This window comes from Apodemus sylvaticus, chromosome 5 (assembly GCF_947179515.1).
Source record: "Apodemus sylvaticus chromosome 5, mApoSyl1.1, whole genome shotgun sequence".
NCBI classification, from domain to species: Eukaryota; Metazoa; Chordata; class Mammalia; order Rodentia; family Muridae; genus Apodemus; species Apodemus sylvaticus.
Genome location: NC_067476.1, coordinates 74,490,948 through 74,505,901, shown reverse-complemented (window position 1 = coordinate 74,505,901; position 14,954 = coordinate 74,490,948). Strand labels below are relative to the sequence as shown.

The following is a 14,954-nucleotide window of genomic DNA, read 5'->3' as shown; positions in this document are numbered from 1 at the left end:
ACTATAGACTGATCCTCTACAAAAAAATCCATAGTAGACTATGAGTCGATTGCTTATAACTTGGGTGAAGAAAGAACCAGAGATGCCCATTGGAGAAGCCGACATCCATGCTCTCTGGTGTGTCTTCCTTTCTCAGTGTATCTCTCTTTCTGCCTTAGCCTTCAAGCTTAAAGTCTGTGTCTGAAATGCCTTTTAAGGACTCCTGCCCTCCACAAAGAAAGTAAGGGACAACCTAGAATTCCATGGATCTTGATACTCAGAACGATTGTGGAGTATAGACGTTTGGACACAACCCCACCCCAAACCCTACGGGTCTTGAGTATTTGAAAATTCAGCAGAGGAGGAGCCCTTTCAGATCACAAGTGCCTGGGCCCCAGTGATAATCTTCATTTCCCACACACACAGCAGAGAGAGAGGCTGCCTTCAGCTTTTGTCGCACAGCCTGGTACCTGTGTGGAGTGGGGACCCTGAGCCATGTTACCCAGGATTCCGATTCTGTCAGCCCAGATGAGAGTGGTGACCCCTCTCAGGCCATCTCCAGGGTCTCTAAGAGAATGGGAGTGGGTGGAGAGGAGACAGCAAAGATTCCTTACCGCAGCTGAGGCTGTGGTGGGGACAGTGCGGGAGGATAGAGGGAGGAGGGAAGAGGGAAGAAGGAGGAGGGAGCTGGTTCCTGGGCCTCAGGGAAGGAGTCCAGGCACGTGAGAGCCCTTCTCTAATGGCCCACTGTAGACAGTGTCTCTGTTTTCCAGATTGTGGACAAGAACAACCGCTACAAGTCCGTAGATGGGTCAGATGAGACCAAGGCCAACTGGATGAGGTGAGTCCCATCCCTGCCAGCTCCAGTGAGCCTCGCCAGCCTCTGGGCTGGGCCCAAAGAGTATCTGGGGCCTCCAGGATCTCAGAGCTCTCCAGGCTGCACCAGAACTGTAGCTGACAGGGTCTGAGAGAAGTGTCCTGTACTCCAGGTTTCCATCTGAGGCTCTAGAGAGCCTGTGGCCAGACCCTCGGGCTGCCTGCCATGGCTCCTGGTAGAACTCCTGCAAAGAGGAAAACGTCCCCAACCTAGGATCGACCACTAACATTTATCCCAGGGCAGATTCTTGCTGCTGGGGTGACATCATTCCAGGGAAGACCCAGAAGTCATCCTGTGGTTTCATGGGAGTGAAGGCTCCTGACATCTCCAGCTCCCTTTTCCACGGCGCTCACACTAAGCTTGACTGCTGACCAGCATTGTTCTACCCTGGCCCAGGCTGTGGCCCAGGACCGTGTGTCGGAAGCATCCTTACAGTCTGGTCAGAGAGAGCAGAGAATTAAACAAGGGTCACTTCCCAGGTGGCCACACTAGGTAGGACCCATGCTCTGAGCTGGCCTGTGTGGTGTATGTGGGTCCTCCCAGTGGAAAAGGGTCAGTCTGACCCCAATACCACTTGGTTCACATCTGGGATCCAGAGGCAGTTGTGGGGCATTTAGATTTGTTTAGAGGAAAAGAAGGCCTCTGAGGACCCAGCCATGTCAGGAATCTGAGGCCCTCTCACGTACAGTTCTGTGTGTCTCAGATAGCAAATGGGTGACCTTAGGTGACTAATGGGAAGGTGAGAGATGGGGGCAGCAAGGGATGCCTCAGGCAGTCTGAGCACATGAAGAGGAGCTGGTTGGAAGTGGAAAGTCATGAGGCGGTCCCCTGTGTCCCTCTGTGGCCTCACCGCCACCTGTATGTCCTCAGGGCTACAGCTGGTTTGCAGGCCAGTTGGGAACATCCTCTTATGGAGAGCGCAGCTGTTTCCACTGCCCCAGACAGGTGCAGAATCAGCACCCACATATGGCCTCCTCCGCAAGATGGTCAGCCGCCCTCAAAGTGGCACCAGAGGTTGTCCTTGGTACTCCTAGCTACCGCCTTCTCTCTCTGCCCAAAGGCCCAGGTCAGCCTGACAGTGTCGCATCCCTTACGCTGAGCACCGTATCACCTCAGATACACAGAAACACTTGAGAGTAGGCCAATTCAGGCCTGCCCTCCTCTGCCCTCTGCACCCCTGCAGCACCCCTGCCGCTGCATAAATGCCAGAGAGGCACAGATGTGTGCTGTGTGGGGGTCCCGTGGACTAGGGTGGAGCCTTTGCTATGTGCCTTCAGAGGGTCCAGGGCTTTGTTGAGGACAGCTGGAGCAAGTGGGCATGGGCCTTACAGCAAGGCTGCTGATGGACAGCATGGCCCTGGGCCGGGCCTTTGCATGCGTTACCGCAGTCAGGTCCAGGCCAGCTGAAAGAGCGAGTCTGATGCATCCTGTGACACTGTTACTTGCAGAGCTCCAGAAACTGTGGCTGAGAGAGCTCACCTGTCCCATGTGTCTTACCATCTCTGAGCTTTTGTTTGGGCAAAGGGTTTTCCCACTGCCCTTTAGAAGACAGAGCCTCATCTCAACCATCTCGGCCGTTGTTTAGCATGCCAGGGCTGCTGGTGTTAACATGGTTGGGGATAGGTCAGAGCATCACAATTTTGCAAGCTTTTTATAGTGACTCTGATGTGGCCACTCAGGCTGACAGCGGTTGCTCTGTGCTGGTGGTCATGCCGGTGATGAACTGAGACCCAGAGCAGGGCAGAGTCTTGCTCACGTTCATAACAACCATGGCAAACGAGGCCTGGGGCCCTGTGTCTCTAGACCTGCCAGCCACAGTTCTTTCTGAGCATGGCGCCTCAGGACTGTGGGCGGGTTCAGTGGGCTGGAGTCTGCCGCTCCCGTCTTTACTAACATGACTGACCTGCTACCTCTAGCCTGTCCTGATCCCCAGTGACTCCTGGGTGGTCTTGGCTGATGTGTTCTGAATTAAGAAGATTCCAGGATCTGGTGATCGTGTTTATGTGTGGCTTTGCTTTGGGAGCTCTTGGTAATTTATAGACTCTTCATTGTGCTGTCATAGGCCAGGGCCTTGGGGGTGATGTAATGGATCGACGACTTTATGAAATTAGTGGTGGGCCTGGTAAAGGGTAGGTACCAGGGTATTCATGTCTTGAGTGTTAACCTATGCAAGCTCTGCATTCGGTGCTCTGCATGCAGTAATTCTCAACCAGGGGCACATGAGACATGTTGTCTTTGGCATGCTTTCAGACATTCTAGATGAACATAGCTTCATGCTTGGGTTTTCCTGGTTTGCAGGGGTAAAAGGTAAGCGTATTATTGAATATTCCACACTGTACAGAATCTCCTCCTAACACAGACTTTGAGTTCCCATGGGGGGGGGTAATTAGGGCCCTACAGGCTTCACCCTAGTCTTACAGAGGCCCTGTGGTCCCCGGGGATAGTCTCAAGTCTGTCTGAGTGCAAGGCCTTTGTCCTGAGCTGGGTACCAAATCCTAGGACTTTCCTTTATCTCATTACACTCTGCTGGCTGGGAGGACTCAGAAGTAAGGTCGGAGGACCGAGTCCTGCCGGGGCTGCTGTGATTTTGGAAGCATCAGAGGTATGGGTTGGGATCCGAGTCGGCCTCAACACCCTGGTTCCTCCTGGGTGGAACTGTGGTTTCAAAGCTACAGTGAAAGGCAGGCAGAGCAAGGGCAGGTTGAAGAGCCTCAGCAAGGTAACGCGTCTCTTGGTGGGTGCGCACGGGCGCTCCACGTCTTAAATAGAGCAACACAGTAGCCCCGCCACGAGGAGCCTCTGGGGCTGCCCCTGGGGAGAAGAGCTTATTCTCCTCTGAACACACATGCTCAGAAGTAGGGACATGAGAGACACCGCAAGATGGGAAGCAAGTCACAGGTGACAGAATAAACTTTCTGTGGTTGCAACATGATGGACACCAGCAGCCAGTGCCACAGCCACTGCAGTCCACTGTAGGCTATGCTCTAAATTAACTTTGTGTGTGTGTGTGTATGTGTGTGTGTGTACTTGCACATGTGTGCAGATGCCCACAGAGGCTAAAGAGGGGCAACAGATCCATTGGAGTTTGAATGACAGGCATTTGCGAATTACCTGATGTGGTTTCTGAGATCCAAATTCTAATCCTCAACAGAGAGTTGTAGTAAATATCCTTAACCACTGAGCTGCTTTTCTACTCCCTTAAGTGGTTAAAGCTCTTGTACGTAGATGGAACCCTCAGAAACTGGTCTGCGCGGGGAGAACGAGGCAGCAGAGGTTGAGTGAACTCGAACTACCTGATGCTCAAGGGTGATGAGAGGTAGGGTAGCCTACCCTGCAGTCACTGGGCTCCTACCACCTCCTTCCTGCCTTCCCTCTGAGGAGGAGAGAGGGAAAAGCATCCCTGTAGGAGGAGGGTTTGCTTGGCTTCCCAGATGGGGCCTGTGATTAGGAAGGAGGAGGACCACCCTCATTAACGGTCATTTACCCAATTATGCTTTGTGGGATATTCAACCCAAGGAACGTGCTGCCCCTGGCCGAGCGTAAGAGGAAGCCTAAATTCTCCAAGGAGGAGCTGGACATTCTGGTCACAGAGGTGACCCGCCACGAAGCCATTCTCTTTGGAAGAGAGACCATGCGGCTGTCCCATGCCGACAGGGACAAGATTTGGGAAGGCATAGCTCGGAAAGTCACCTCCGTCAGCCAGGTCCCCCGCTCCATCAAGGACATTAAGCACAGGTGGGATGACATGAAGCGCAGGACCAAGGACAAGCTGGCCTGCATGCGGCAGTCACTGTCGGGCCCAGGGACCGGGGGCCACACCCATCCCTTCATGCTCGCTGCCCACGAGAGAGCGATTGAGTCGGCACTGCTCACCGCCAGGGCTGGGCACGGCTTCCCCAGGGCAGAGCTGCGCGGAACCAACAGCCCATCTACCAGCTGTGAGTATCGCTGCCTGATGCGGGGCTCGCTCCTCACGGGCACCTTGTCCTTGCTAGCTCTCGGCCCTGCCTGTCTCCCTGCCTCTCTCCATGGCCCCATCTTACTTCTGTCCTGCCCCCACTTCTTGCTCAGCCATTCTGTGCCAGAAGCCAGCTTGGAGCAGGAAGGACAGGGCTGCATCTACAGCCCACACAAGCAGGTGTAGGACCACACGAGCTCCAGAAGAGCCAACCTGTGGCCTAAGGGTTACCAGCACACAGCTGTGGACGTATAACCGAGTTTATGACCAGACCATAACCGAGTTTTATGAGTTTTTGTTTGTTTGGTACCTGGAGCAGAAATTTTGTAGTTGACCTTGTGTTACAGTGTCAAAAGGTTAGACATGCCTTCTTGAATTAGATCACTGCTCACCTTAGAGGGCCGATAAGGGCTCACCCAGTCCAGGACATCACAGATTTCCAGCCCTGGACTTGTGTGATCTCCGGGGCCCAACCTGGGTCTGCCGCCCTGCAGGCTGTGCTGGGTCTGCGCAGCAGATGAATAGAGTGCCCGCTGTAGAAGAGGCCAAGCCTGGCTGGGGAAGTCGTCTGAAGGCTGAGGAAGAGTTAACCAGGCCTGGTGCGAGGCGCAGAGGAGGGGAGGGGAGGGGAAGGCGAGCAGGCTGGGAACAGCATGTACAAGGCCCACACCAGGAAGGCGCTTGGCACGTTCCAGGAACTGCAGAAGCCAGGGAAGCCCCGTCTTAGGCGGCAGGGGGGGAGGGGCACCACCACAGCAGCCAAGCGGCAGGGCTGGGCCAGGGAGAGACCTTTCTCCGTGACTGCCTGGTCACTCTGTCTGCTTTGTCCTCTACTCTCCCATCTTCTGAGCTTAATGTGCTTCTCTTCGGTTCCTGCTTCTTGGTGCTCACCTGAGACTGGCTGGGCTCCTCCCCGTTCTCCTCTGGCTCCCCTGCACCCCCCCCCCCATTCTCTTTCCCTGTGTGTCCCACCTCCTTGCTTCCTGGGACTTTCGCTGTTCTAGCTGGTGTTCACCAGAAGGGGGAGCCATCGGAGTCCATCCCTAAAGAGCTGCCCCCTCCCCGCCACATCTTCACACACCCACACCCTTCCTCATCTGCTGTCCTGTGATTAGGGCAGGAGAATCCTAGGAGGCAGTGGGGCGCAGCACTCGGCCGGCGGGAAAGTGGTTCACCGAGTCCGACTTCCTCCCTGGCGCGTTGCCACGGGGATCTGCTTATTTCCTGTTTGGCTGAGGTCTCTGACAGGTGGCCACTCACAAAGTCAGCCTCGGGAGTAGAAAAGAGTGTTCGTGATGAGGCTGACTTCCTGGTTAGCCAGGGGAGGCAATCTTCCAGAAAATGGAGGTGGCCCTGAGACATCAGAAACAGACTTGAGCCTGGATCTGCCAGGGTTTGCCGCAGCCTCAGGGCACGCAGCATCCGGAAAAGCCTATTTCCTGAATCCTGCCTTGTTCACCCCTCTGTCTCCTAGATATCAAAGAAGGTGAGGTTAGCAGAGGTGACATGGGCTGCAGGAGCCCTCAAATCTACTAATAGTCACAAGTCTTAGCCTGGCTGGGGCCGCAGTGGCCTGAGGGCCTGGAGAAAGGGTAATGGCAGCTCCCAGTGCTCTTTCCCACCCTTTCTGGCCCCCAAGAGGATGGCTGTGGCTTCTGGAGCATGCTTAGGACGCAGTAGGCTCCCACCGTGCCAGCGTCAGGAGACCCATGGACCCATGTAGTCAAGCACTCATGGGTGGGCCTGACCTCACAGCCCACCTCGGGGACAACAGGGCTGGTAGCTTGCCCCACATAATCCTTCTGAGTCCTGCACCAGCCCTTCCCTCTCACCTCCAGCCATTCGGCATCCCCCTGTAGTGGTTTGTTAGAATCCCAGCAAGGCCACAAGGTGGCCCCAAGCAACTTTGAAAGTCCCTCCCTTGTGGAGATTGGTACTCAGGAGAGAGCGGCTCAGAGCCTCTCACTGGTAGCGCTTTCAACTCTGCAAAACACTGTAGGGGCTGGGGGCCCCACTAAGAGCCCGGCTAGGGCTCCAGGGCTCCAGCAGAGCAGTCATTATTGTAGGCTGAGGGGGTGAGCAGCAGGGAGTTTTCAGAGTTGGGCCTGGGACTGGGGCTGCCCTTTCTGCCCTTTTGTAATCACCTGTCCTTCTCTCCTTGTCTGATCCAAGATGATGAAGATGAGGAAGTTTCTGGGCCCTCACGGCACCCTCTTCGGATGCCCCTGCTACGTCCTCCAGAGGAAGAGGCCCCCCTGGCCAGGCCCACACTGCTCTGTTCATCTTCCTCAGACCAGTCCAAGATATTGGGCCCTAAGCCAGAGGTCCTGCCCCATCCTTCAGTCCAGGCCCAGGCCCACAGGACCCCAGAACCAAATCCCAGCTCACCTCCCATGGGCCTGGACTGGCATCTCCTGCATGCCCATGCCCATCAGACTGAAATGTTCCAGAAGTTCCTCCAGGAGCTGGTGACTGTGCACCAAGACATGGCCGACAGCATGCATGTCATAAGCCAGACTATGGCTGAGCTGAACAGCCGTGTTGGTCAGATGTGTGAGACGCTTATGGAGATCCGAGATGCAGTTCAGGCATCTCAGCGTGGGCCAGAAGGGGCAGCCCCTATTGACTACACTTTCCAGGCTCAGGCACCCCTGCCGGACCCTACACCAGCTCCCCCAGAACCAGCCCCAACACGGACTACCAGGTCTCGGAAGAGAAAGCACAATTTCTAGCCTGGCCAGTTTGCATAAGGAGAAGCCATGCTGGTGGTCTCTGGCCCTGAGTTGGGGGAGTCTCTTGTGTCCAGAAACAAGGCTGATGACCCTGGGCACAGTCGTCTCTTCACCTGGTGCTTTAACCCAGTGGGTATACAGGCCCACCACCCCCTTATCTCAGGAAGAAGCTCAAGACACAAGGAAAGCTGCCTGCTTGAATGCTTGCTTGGCCTAGAAGGCTGCTCTCCTCGTGGCCTGTATCCTCTGGAGCAGGCCTTGCTGGGGCAGGGGGCAGCATCCGACAGAATCTTGCTTCCAACTCAGGGCTGCAGCAGAGCTGACCTCCCAGGTCCTGATTCTGCCCTTTCCTAGATGGTGTGGCCTGTGGGTGGGCGGGGCTGGCTCAGCTGGGTGGGCGGAGCTGGCTCAGCTGGGTGGGTGGGGCCCAGCCTTGGCCCTGCGCTTGCCCTGCGTTGCTCAGCTGCTGTGCTTGCCTTTGGGAGGGGGGTTTGGGAGAATGGGGCGTGCCGTCGAGGGGAAAGAGATGATCTTGCATTCTTAGCATACTGTAAGCTTTTCCCCAAGCCTGCACATGGCAGGCCATCTCAGGGAGCTTTCTGAGCAGTGAGGAGGCAGCCAAGTCAGTCTTTACAATCACTGATCACTGGTCATTCCAGTCATCATCATGCATCTCAGGGTTCAGACATGACACAGCCATGCAGTGGGGACCTGGCCAGCTTTCTTCAAGAGGCCAGATCTGGAGTACTAATAGATGGGGGACCCTGCTCCTCACCTAAGCTCTGCCTCAGCTTCTCCAGTTAGAAGAGGGAACAAAAACAGCGTGGAGTCATGTCTGCCAGGCTGTGATGACCTTGAGTCTCACAGCCAGTGGAGGGAAGGTCCCGGGCCCAGGCCTCAGGAGCCAGCAGGCACACTGTCCACTCACTGGTTCCTAACACGGCCAATGAGACTGTGTCCGGTCCACCTCCCAGCATGCCTTGCCTCTGCTTGCTTGGGCTGTATATTCACTTAGCCATACATACTTGTAGCTTTGTGATTTGTTTAGGGGGCCTGGTCAGAGAGCTGGGTTCTTTGTGATATGGAGGAGAAACTAAGCCAAAGGCTTCCCTCTGACCTAGGTGCAGTGTTGACCCCACGCCCGGGGCCTGAGGCTGATCCCAGCAGACCTTTCACACCCTCCCCTTTCTCCCTAAGAAACTAAGTGGACCTGGAAGCCTACTGGCCCCGGTACCCACTGAGGCTGTTGCTAGAGCTGTTTATAAATACACACCATGCTTTTGTGCTATATGAGGTGATGGATGGATGGCACCTGCTGTGTCCCTGGGCCCTGAGCTCCATTGCCCCAATTTGTGGTTCTTTGGTGGTTCCTGCCCCATCAAACTGCATATTGTCTTGTCCAGTAATAGCCTGGTGTCTGGAATTGCCCTGTCCGTCCATGCTGGAACCCAATATGGCCTTCTCAAATATTTTTGTTAAGATGGCAATAAAATGAATCAGATGTCACACTTTGAACACAGCCAGGCTCCAGGATCTTTTTTTGGTGTCTATTCTTTCTCTTCATATCCCAAGGGAACCCCACGAGCCTCCAGAGCAGGGATTAGATGCCTAACGGGGGGCAGAGGGCTCTGTGGTCCTTGCATATCCTGGATTCCATAAACTCCCAATGGGCACGCCCAACCCCATGCTTGGCCCTCCAAAGGAAAGGCAGTGGCTTGTGGGTCGAAGGCAGCAGGGCATCCATAGCTGCTAGGTCAACTTTTTTTTCCTGCACATCCAAAGTGAATTTAACCTTATGCTCCCCAAAAGTGTTGCAGTTTCCAGGGAGCGAAATGGTTTCTGGCTGGAGGCTTGAAAGGCTCCTGGCTGTCCGGTAGGGACCATCCTGTGACACACCTCTGTAGTGGCTGCATCTCCACTGACTTTGGTAGCTGCCTGTGAAGGGCAAGGCCCTGTCTGCCATGACTCCTCAGAGGAACCAGAGTGGTTTCCTCTTGTATTCACTGAAGTGTGCCCGACCACAGAGCTGTCTTCTGACCTGTAAGCCTGGCTTACCTCCAGTCATGGAGAGAGCTTCCTTGAGGCAGGAACCCCCAAATTGTAGCCTGTAATGTCCTTTCTGAATAGTTCTCAGCTACCTTTGGCCTTGGAATCCCGACCATTCTCTTTAAGTTCCTGACCAAAATGCATAACCATGGACATTAAGATTGCAGTTTGCAGGGGATACAGAGACCCCATGCCGCTGGCCTGGATCTCCTCTGATGCCCAGGATCTGTGAGACTGGTTGGCCTCTATTTCTGGTGGTGAGGAAGAAGAGGACATATTGAAGGCTGTATACCAGAAACAAGGTCAGAGTCCAGGGACAGTGGTCAGTTTGAGATGAACTGATTTCCATTTTGGTGTCTTAGTGGCAGTGGGGACCAGGAAGCCAGAATATTCAATAGAAAGAAGAAATGAATGGGGGGCCTGTCTCAGTTTCCCAAAAGGAAGCCTTGAAAGGAAGCCCATAGCATATGTGGATGATGTTTTACAGAGGCTGGGCAACTGCCTGGATGCCAGAGATCTAACCCGGCGACATCCCCAGAGCCCAGCTCTTCTTGTCCAGTCTTCCCATTTCTGTCTTCCCAGGCAACTTCCTTTCTGGTGGAAAACTGTGTTGGCCAAGACAGGCTTGTGTCGGTTCCATTAAACAAAGTGGACGACTCCCTGGGCCATTTTCTTTCTTGAGTCGGAACCCATAGTCATTTCCTGACCCAGCTAGAAAATATGGTACACTTGATAAGAGCAGTGGGCGAGGCCTGAGAATTGTCTCCCAGTGCTTATCTGCCCAGTACCCAAGGCCAGTGAGGAGACAGGACTCAAAACAATGTGTTATCTTCTGGAAAGATTCCGTCCAGGACCCCTGCCCTCCCCACCCCTGTCAGTCACCTTTCAATTACTTCTAGGGTGCCTGATTCTGAACTCGGTCTCTACTGGTCTCTACAGGATAGCCTGGGCCCAAGCATTTCCCACTTTGCTGTTTTCTCAACAAGGAACTCAGACCCCCTTGTAGACAACTAATCTTGACCACAAGGAGGAGACAGTTCTTGGAAACTATGGGGTCCTTGGCCATGTGACACAGGACAGTATTTCATAAGAATGAGCACAACAGAATTCCGAGAATGTGCCAAGCCGTTGAGTGTTACCGCTGTAAAGGGAGGGGCCTAATTAGAGGTGATGAATCCTGAGCCTTAGCTGGTTGCAGTAAACTTTCTCTTCTGTCACATTAGCATGTCTTGTCGGTTGTGATTCACCCACAGTTGCCATATGTATCTCATTTCAAAAGCCAAGTTTTTAAACAACCAAGTGCAAGATGCTCAACACATTTTGGTCCTGATGCTGGAAATACTTTGTGATCTGTATCAAGACTGAGGGTGCTCTTCTAAATGCTGCCTCTTGTTAGGTAGAACCACATTGCAGGGGAGCTGTGGGGAGGGGCGAAGGGAAAAGGATACAAATCGTTTGAAATGTTTAGACCCATTCCAGACATTGCTGTTTTGAATCAACAAACCTTGATAGTGACTCGTTCCTCATTTACCTTCCTCTCTGGCATTAAGTATTTGATGGCTGGCCAGAAACCGAAAGGGGAAAGGGAGAAGGTACTCTTATGTGTTCTGTGAACTAGTGATTCTCGAGAGAACACAGGAATGGGATTTCTGCCTTCCAGATGGGTCTCGAACAGAAAACCTTGCAGCTACATTCATTCTGTGCCCTCCTGACCACTAAGCTGATTGGTTTTGGACATCCATCCTAGACTCTTGTTAAATTGGAAACTTGGAATTATTCTGTACAGGCAAAAAAGTATCAGGGATGGAGTTGAGGCTGGTCCTTTGAGTGGAACAATGAGGCTGGGCGTGATTTCTGCAGTCTTGGGATCTGTCTTTTGCCTTTGCTAACCATGTTGTGGCTAGGTGCACAGAGATCCTCATGAGATTTTCACAGCTCATGGGGTGGGGGGCTCTCTGATGCTCATGTACCAGTGGGGACACAAGTGTGCTGAGGCTAAGGTCCTGGGCAGGACGGCTGACCCAGGGCTGTAAGCACCACTGATCTTGTCCGGATCAGAAGAGCTTGGTATTTGTTCTCCCACTGCTTGGGTCTTCATCCCTCAGCCTATGATACCTTCTGTCGCCAGAACGGATTGTTTCCTGGGCTTCAGGGGATGTGTTTGTAAGGTGCCAGCCTCCTCCAGGGCAGTCGTGCTGATTCTGCAGGACCTGACGAGATAAGAACAGGAGGGCTATGAAGTCTGCAGGCACTGCCCTAGGGGTGGAGCCATCTCCAGCGTAAGTTCTTGGAGCTGCTGGTCCCCATTGTCACCTTGCAAAGGATCTGACATCTGTGTGAATGTTTTCTCTTTGCCTTTTGGGTGAGAGAAAAGCAGCACAGACTTTATTGAGGAAACCTAGAAGGTACAGAGGATCCCAGAGACGATCCACCCAAAGTGATGGTTTTCATGGTTAAAACACGGGTGTGTTTACTTCAAGTTGTTCTGCTGGGAGAGCACTGTTAGGAGCACAGTGTGCCTGGCTGTGGCTCCAACCTGCCTGTCTCACTTTGCACCACAGCAGCACTGTTTTGGAGTTGGGAAAGGTGATTCCAGGATGTTGGAAGTGTCATTTGAAGGAAACTGGGTGAGGGGTGTGGACTCACTGGTGTCTTGGGCATTGCCGAGTCCGTGCGTTCCACGTCCACAGGGAAGCCAGGAGCTGTATCTCAGGGAAGGATAGGCCACACACCTGCATCGTTAGCTGTGTCTTTAGACAGGTTCCTCAGCCTCTCTGAGCCTTTCCGTCGTTGCCAGTCTTCTGCTGTCGCTCCCTTACCTTCCCCTTTTGTCCTCATCAGACCAACTGTACAGGCGCTGCTCTAACACTGGGCTATCCTATCATGAGTCACCCTTGGAGGATGGGTTATTTCTGCTTAGCCTAGCGAAATATGGAAACAGCCCAATGCTCCCCCTGCCCCAATTGCCATCAAAGGCTTGAGGTCAATGTCAGTGAAAGTGGAGCTGGCATGCGTGACTCAGTGCTTAAGAGTACGACTGCTCTTTCATAGGACCCAGGTTCGATTCCCAGCACTCACATAGCAGCTCACAACCATCTGAAATTCCTCTTCCAGGAATCTAATGCCCTCTTCTGGCCTCTGGGAAGGCTCTATTCATTTGGTATGCAGACATAAATGCAGGCAAAACACCCCTACACACAAAATATTAAAATAAAATAAAGTTTTTTTTTTTTTTAAAGTCAATGAAGAGGAGAAGGGATAGCCACCTGCTATTGAGTCTGGTGTTGATTGTGACCCTCAAGGATGGCAGGACAGAGATCATTTCCAGTCTCAGATTAAACAGATCCTTAAGGTCCAGAGAATGTGTTAACATGATGCAAGTAGCTAGGAGGACCAGCTCTAGTTAGCTGTCTCTAGGTGAGACAGCAGCTCTCCTTATGTGCCCGCATACCTTAACCTCTTGTGCCCTGCCCTGGAGGCACTCAACCAGGTGTGGCCCATGGTTCTCACCTGTCCCCTCCCTACCAGGTACGTGGTCATTTCCCGGGAGGAGAGGGAGCAGAACCTCCTGGCATTCCAGCACAGCGAGCGCATCTACTTCCGGGCATGCCGAGACATCCGGCCAGGAGAGCGGTTGCGAGTCTGGTACAGCGAGGACTACATGAAGCGCCTGCATAGCATGTCCCAGGAAACAATCCACCGCAACCTGGCCCGGGGTGAGTATGGGCATGGGAAGGGGCAAGCGTGCCCTTCTACAAGGCTAGATCAGTACTGATTGTGAAGGGCCACGCCCACTAAGCTAGGGCCACGCCTACAGGCACAAGACCACGCCCACAGAGCTAAGGTCCCTGTCCAGCAGCAAAGGTCAAACCCACTCTGAACCCCAAAAGCCTAGAAAGCACCTCTGGGAACCTTCCAAGCAAACCAATGAGGAATGCAGTACCCAGCAGTGCAAAGAGCCAGGACAGGCAAGACTTCAGCACAGTAAGGGAATTTTCTTCTCTAGGAGAAAGTTCTGAGAGATCATCAAATCCCAGCCAAATAAGTCAGTTGAATGAACTCCAATCCTGTTGCTCCAACTCTAACTGGTGAAAAGACACTTCTCACTCAACACCTCAGTAGCTAACTTCCTGTGTGCTAGCTGGGTTTCCTGCACTTTGCCATGGGATCAAGGTGATGAGTCCTAACCTGCCAAGATGCTCCGGAGAGCCCATGGAGCAACGCACGTAGCACCGCTGATGCAATCTCTACCTTGGCCATCACTAAGTCCTTGGTTGTAAAATTCTAGTTCAGTGATTTTTATGACATCAGCTCCATCATTGTACAAATGTCCAAGGCGAGTATTACAGAAACGCAGTGGCTTACCCAGGGTCACATGAGGCCAGAGCTAACTTTCCAACTTGAGGCATCTGAAGCGAGGAGCTAAGTTGTATCCAATAATGGCCACCACAAAGCCAGCCTTGGTATTGCTTGTTCTTGGCAGCCCAAAAGATACACAGCATGAAGGAATGGTTTCTACCAGAGGAAGGCTAGTGGACAGGAGAAGATGGACTTAGGCTGGGAGACCTTAGTGGGTTAGCTGTCTGTCCATACGCCACTGCAATGGCTCATTTGAAAGGAGCTTGGCTCACTCCCTGCCTCTGGCTCTCCAGCTGTAGATGCCATCCTCAATCTGGCCAGGGTACCCAGGTGCACATCCACACACCCAGGGCACATTTGGTCCTCGGAGGCAGAGCCATGCCTAAAGTCTCTACACGGTCTTCTTAACTAACCTCTTCACTGGAGATAGCCTTGTTTAGAAGATGATTGGAGGAGATGGGAGCAGGTGACTCACTGGGGTAAAGATGACTTGGAAGTTAAAACAGAACAGGCCTTAGGGTGCCCAGAAGCTGTCTGGCTTAGTCCAAAGCCCCTAGCAATTGCTGAGAGACCTGTGGGTAAACTCATCTCCTGACTCTGTTGGAGTTGAGCTTGGGCCATGCTGGTTTCACTGGGACCAGTGATGCTTCTGGGATGAAGGGTGGCTACTGTTTGGCCTCTTCCTGAAACTCCAGAAGGGTTCCGTGGATCTCAGAACCTCCAGATGTTTGGTGGGCCTCGGTTGCCTTGATAAAAGCAGAAGTGAATGAAAGCAACCAGGGGTTTTAGAAGAATCACACTACCCAACGAAAAGAAAACCAAGAAAGGTCACAGCTGCTGTGGCACCAAGTCTGTCTCTTGCCCACCATCTTGGATTCTTCTGGAACATGTCTTCCTGTGCCTTCTCCAAAGTACCTCAACCTGCATCATTCTCACGAAGACCTGACACCCAGGGACAGCTCAGAGAAAGGAGAGAGTTTGGGGATGTGAAGACTCATGGGAG

General features: G+C 53.2%; 1 protein-coding gene across 5 annotated transcripts in view; it reads left to right on the top strand.

The window, feature by feature from the left end:
* The window catches only part of Prdm11 (PR/SET domain 11), a 74,873-nt gene that overhangs the window by 46,523 nt on the left and 13,396 nt on the right, over window positions 1–14,954 (top strand). For 4 of the 5 annotated variants that reach the window (XM_052183041.1, XM_052183044.1, XM_052183042.1 and 1 more), the window contains exons 5-6: window positions 753–820; window positions 13,121–13,308. In XM_052183041.1, the coding sequence (XP_052039001.1) occupies window positions 753–820; window positions 13,121–13,308 (256 nt within the window). Of the gene's footprint in view, window positions 1–752; window positions 821–4,372; window positions 4,795–6,986; window positions 9,066–13,120; window positions 13,309–14,954 lie in introns of those variants that run through there. The other variant, XM_052183045.1, reaches the window with a different exon arrangement.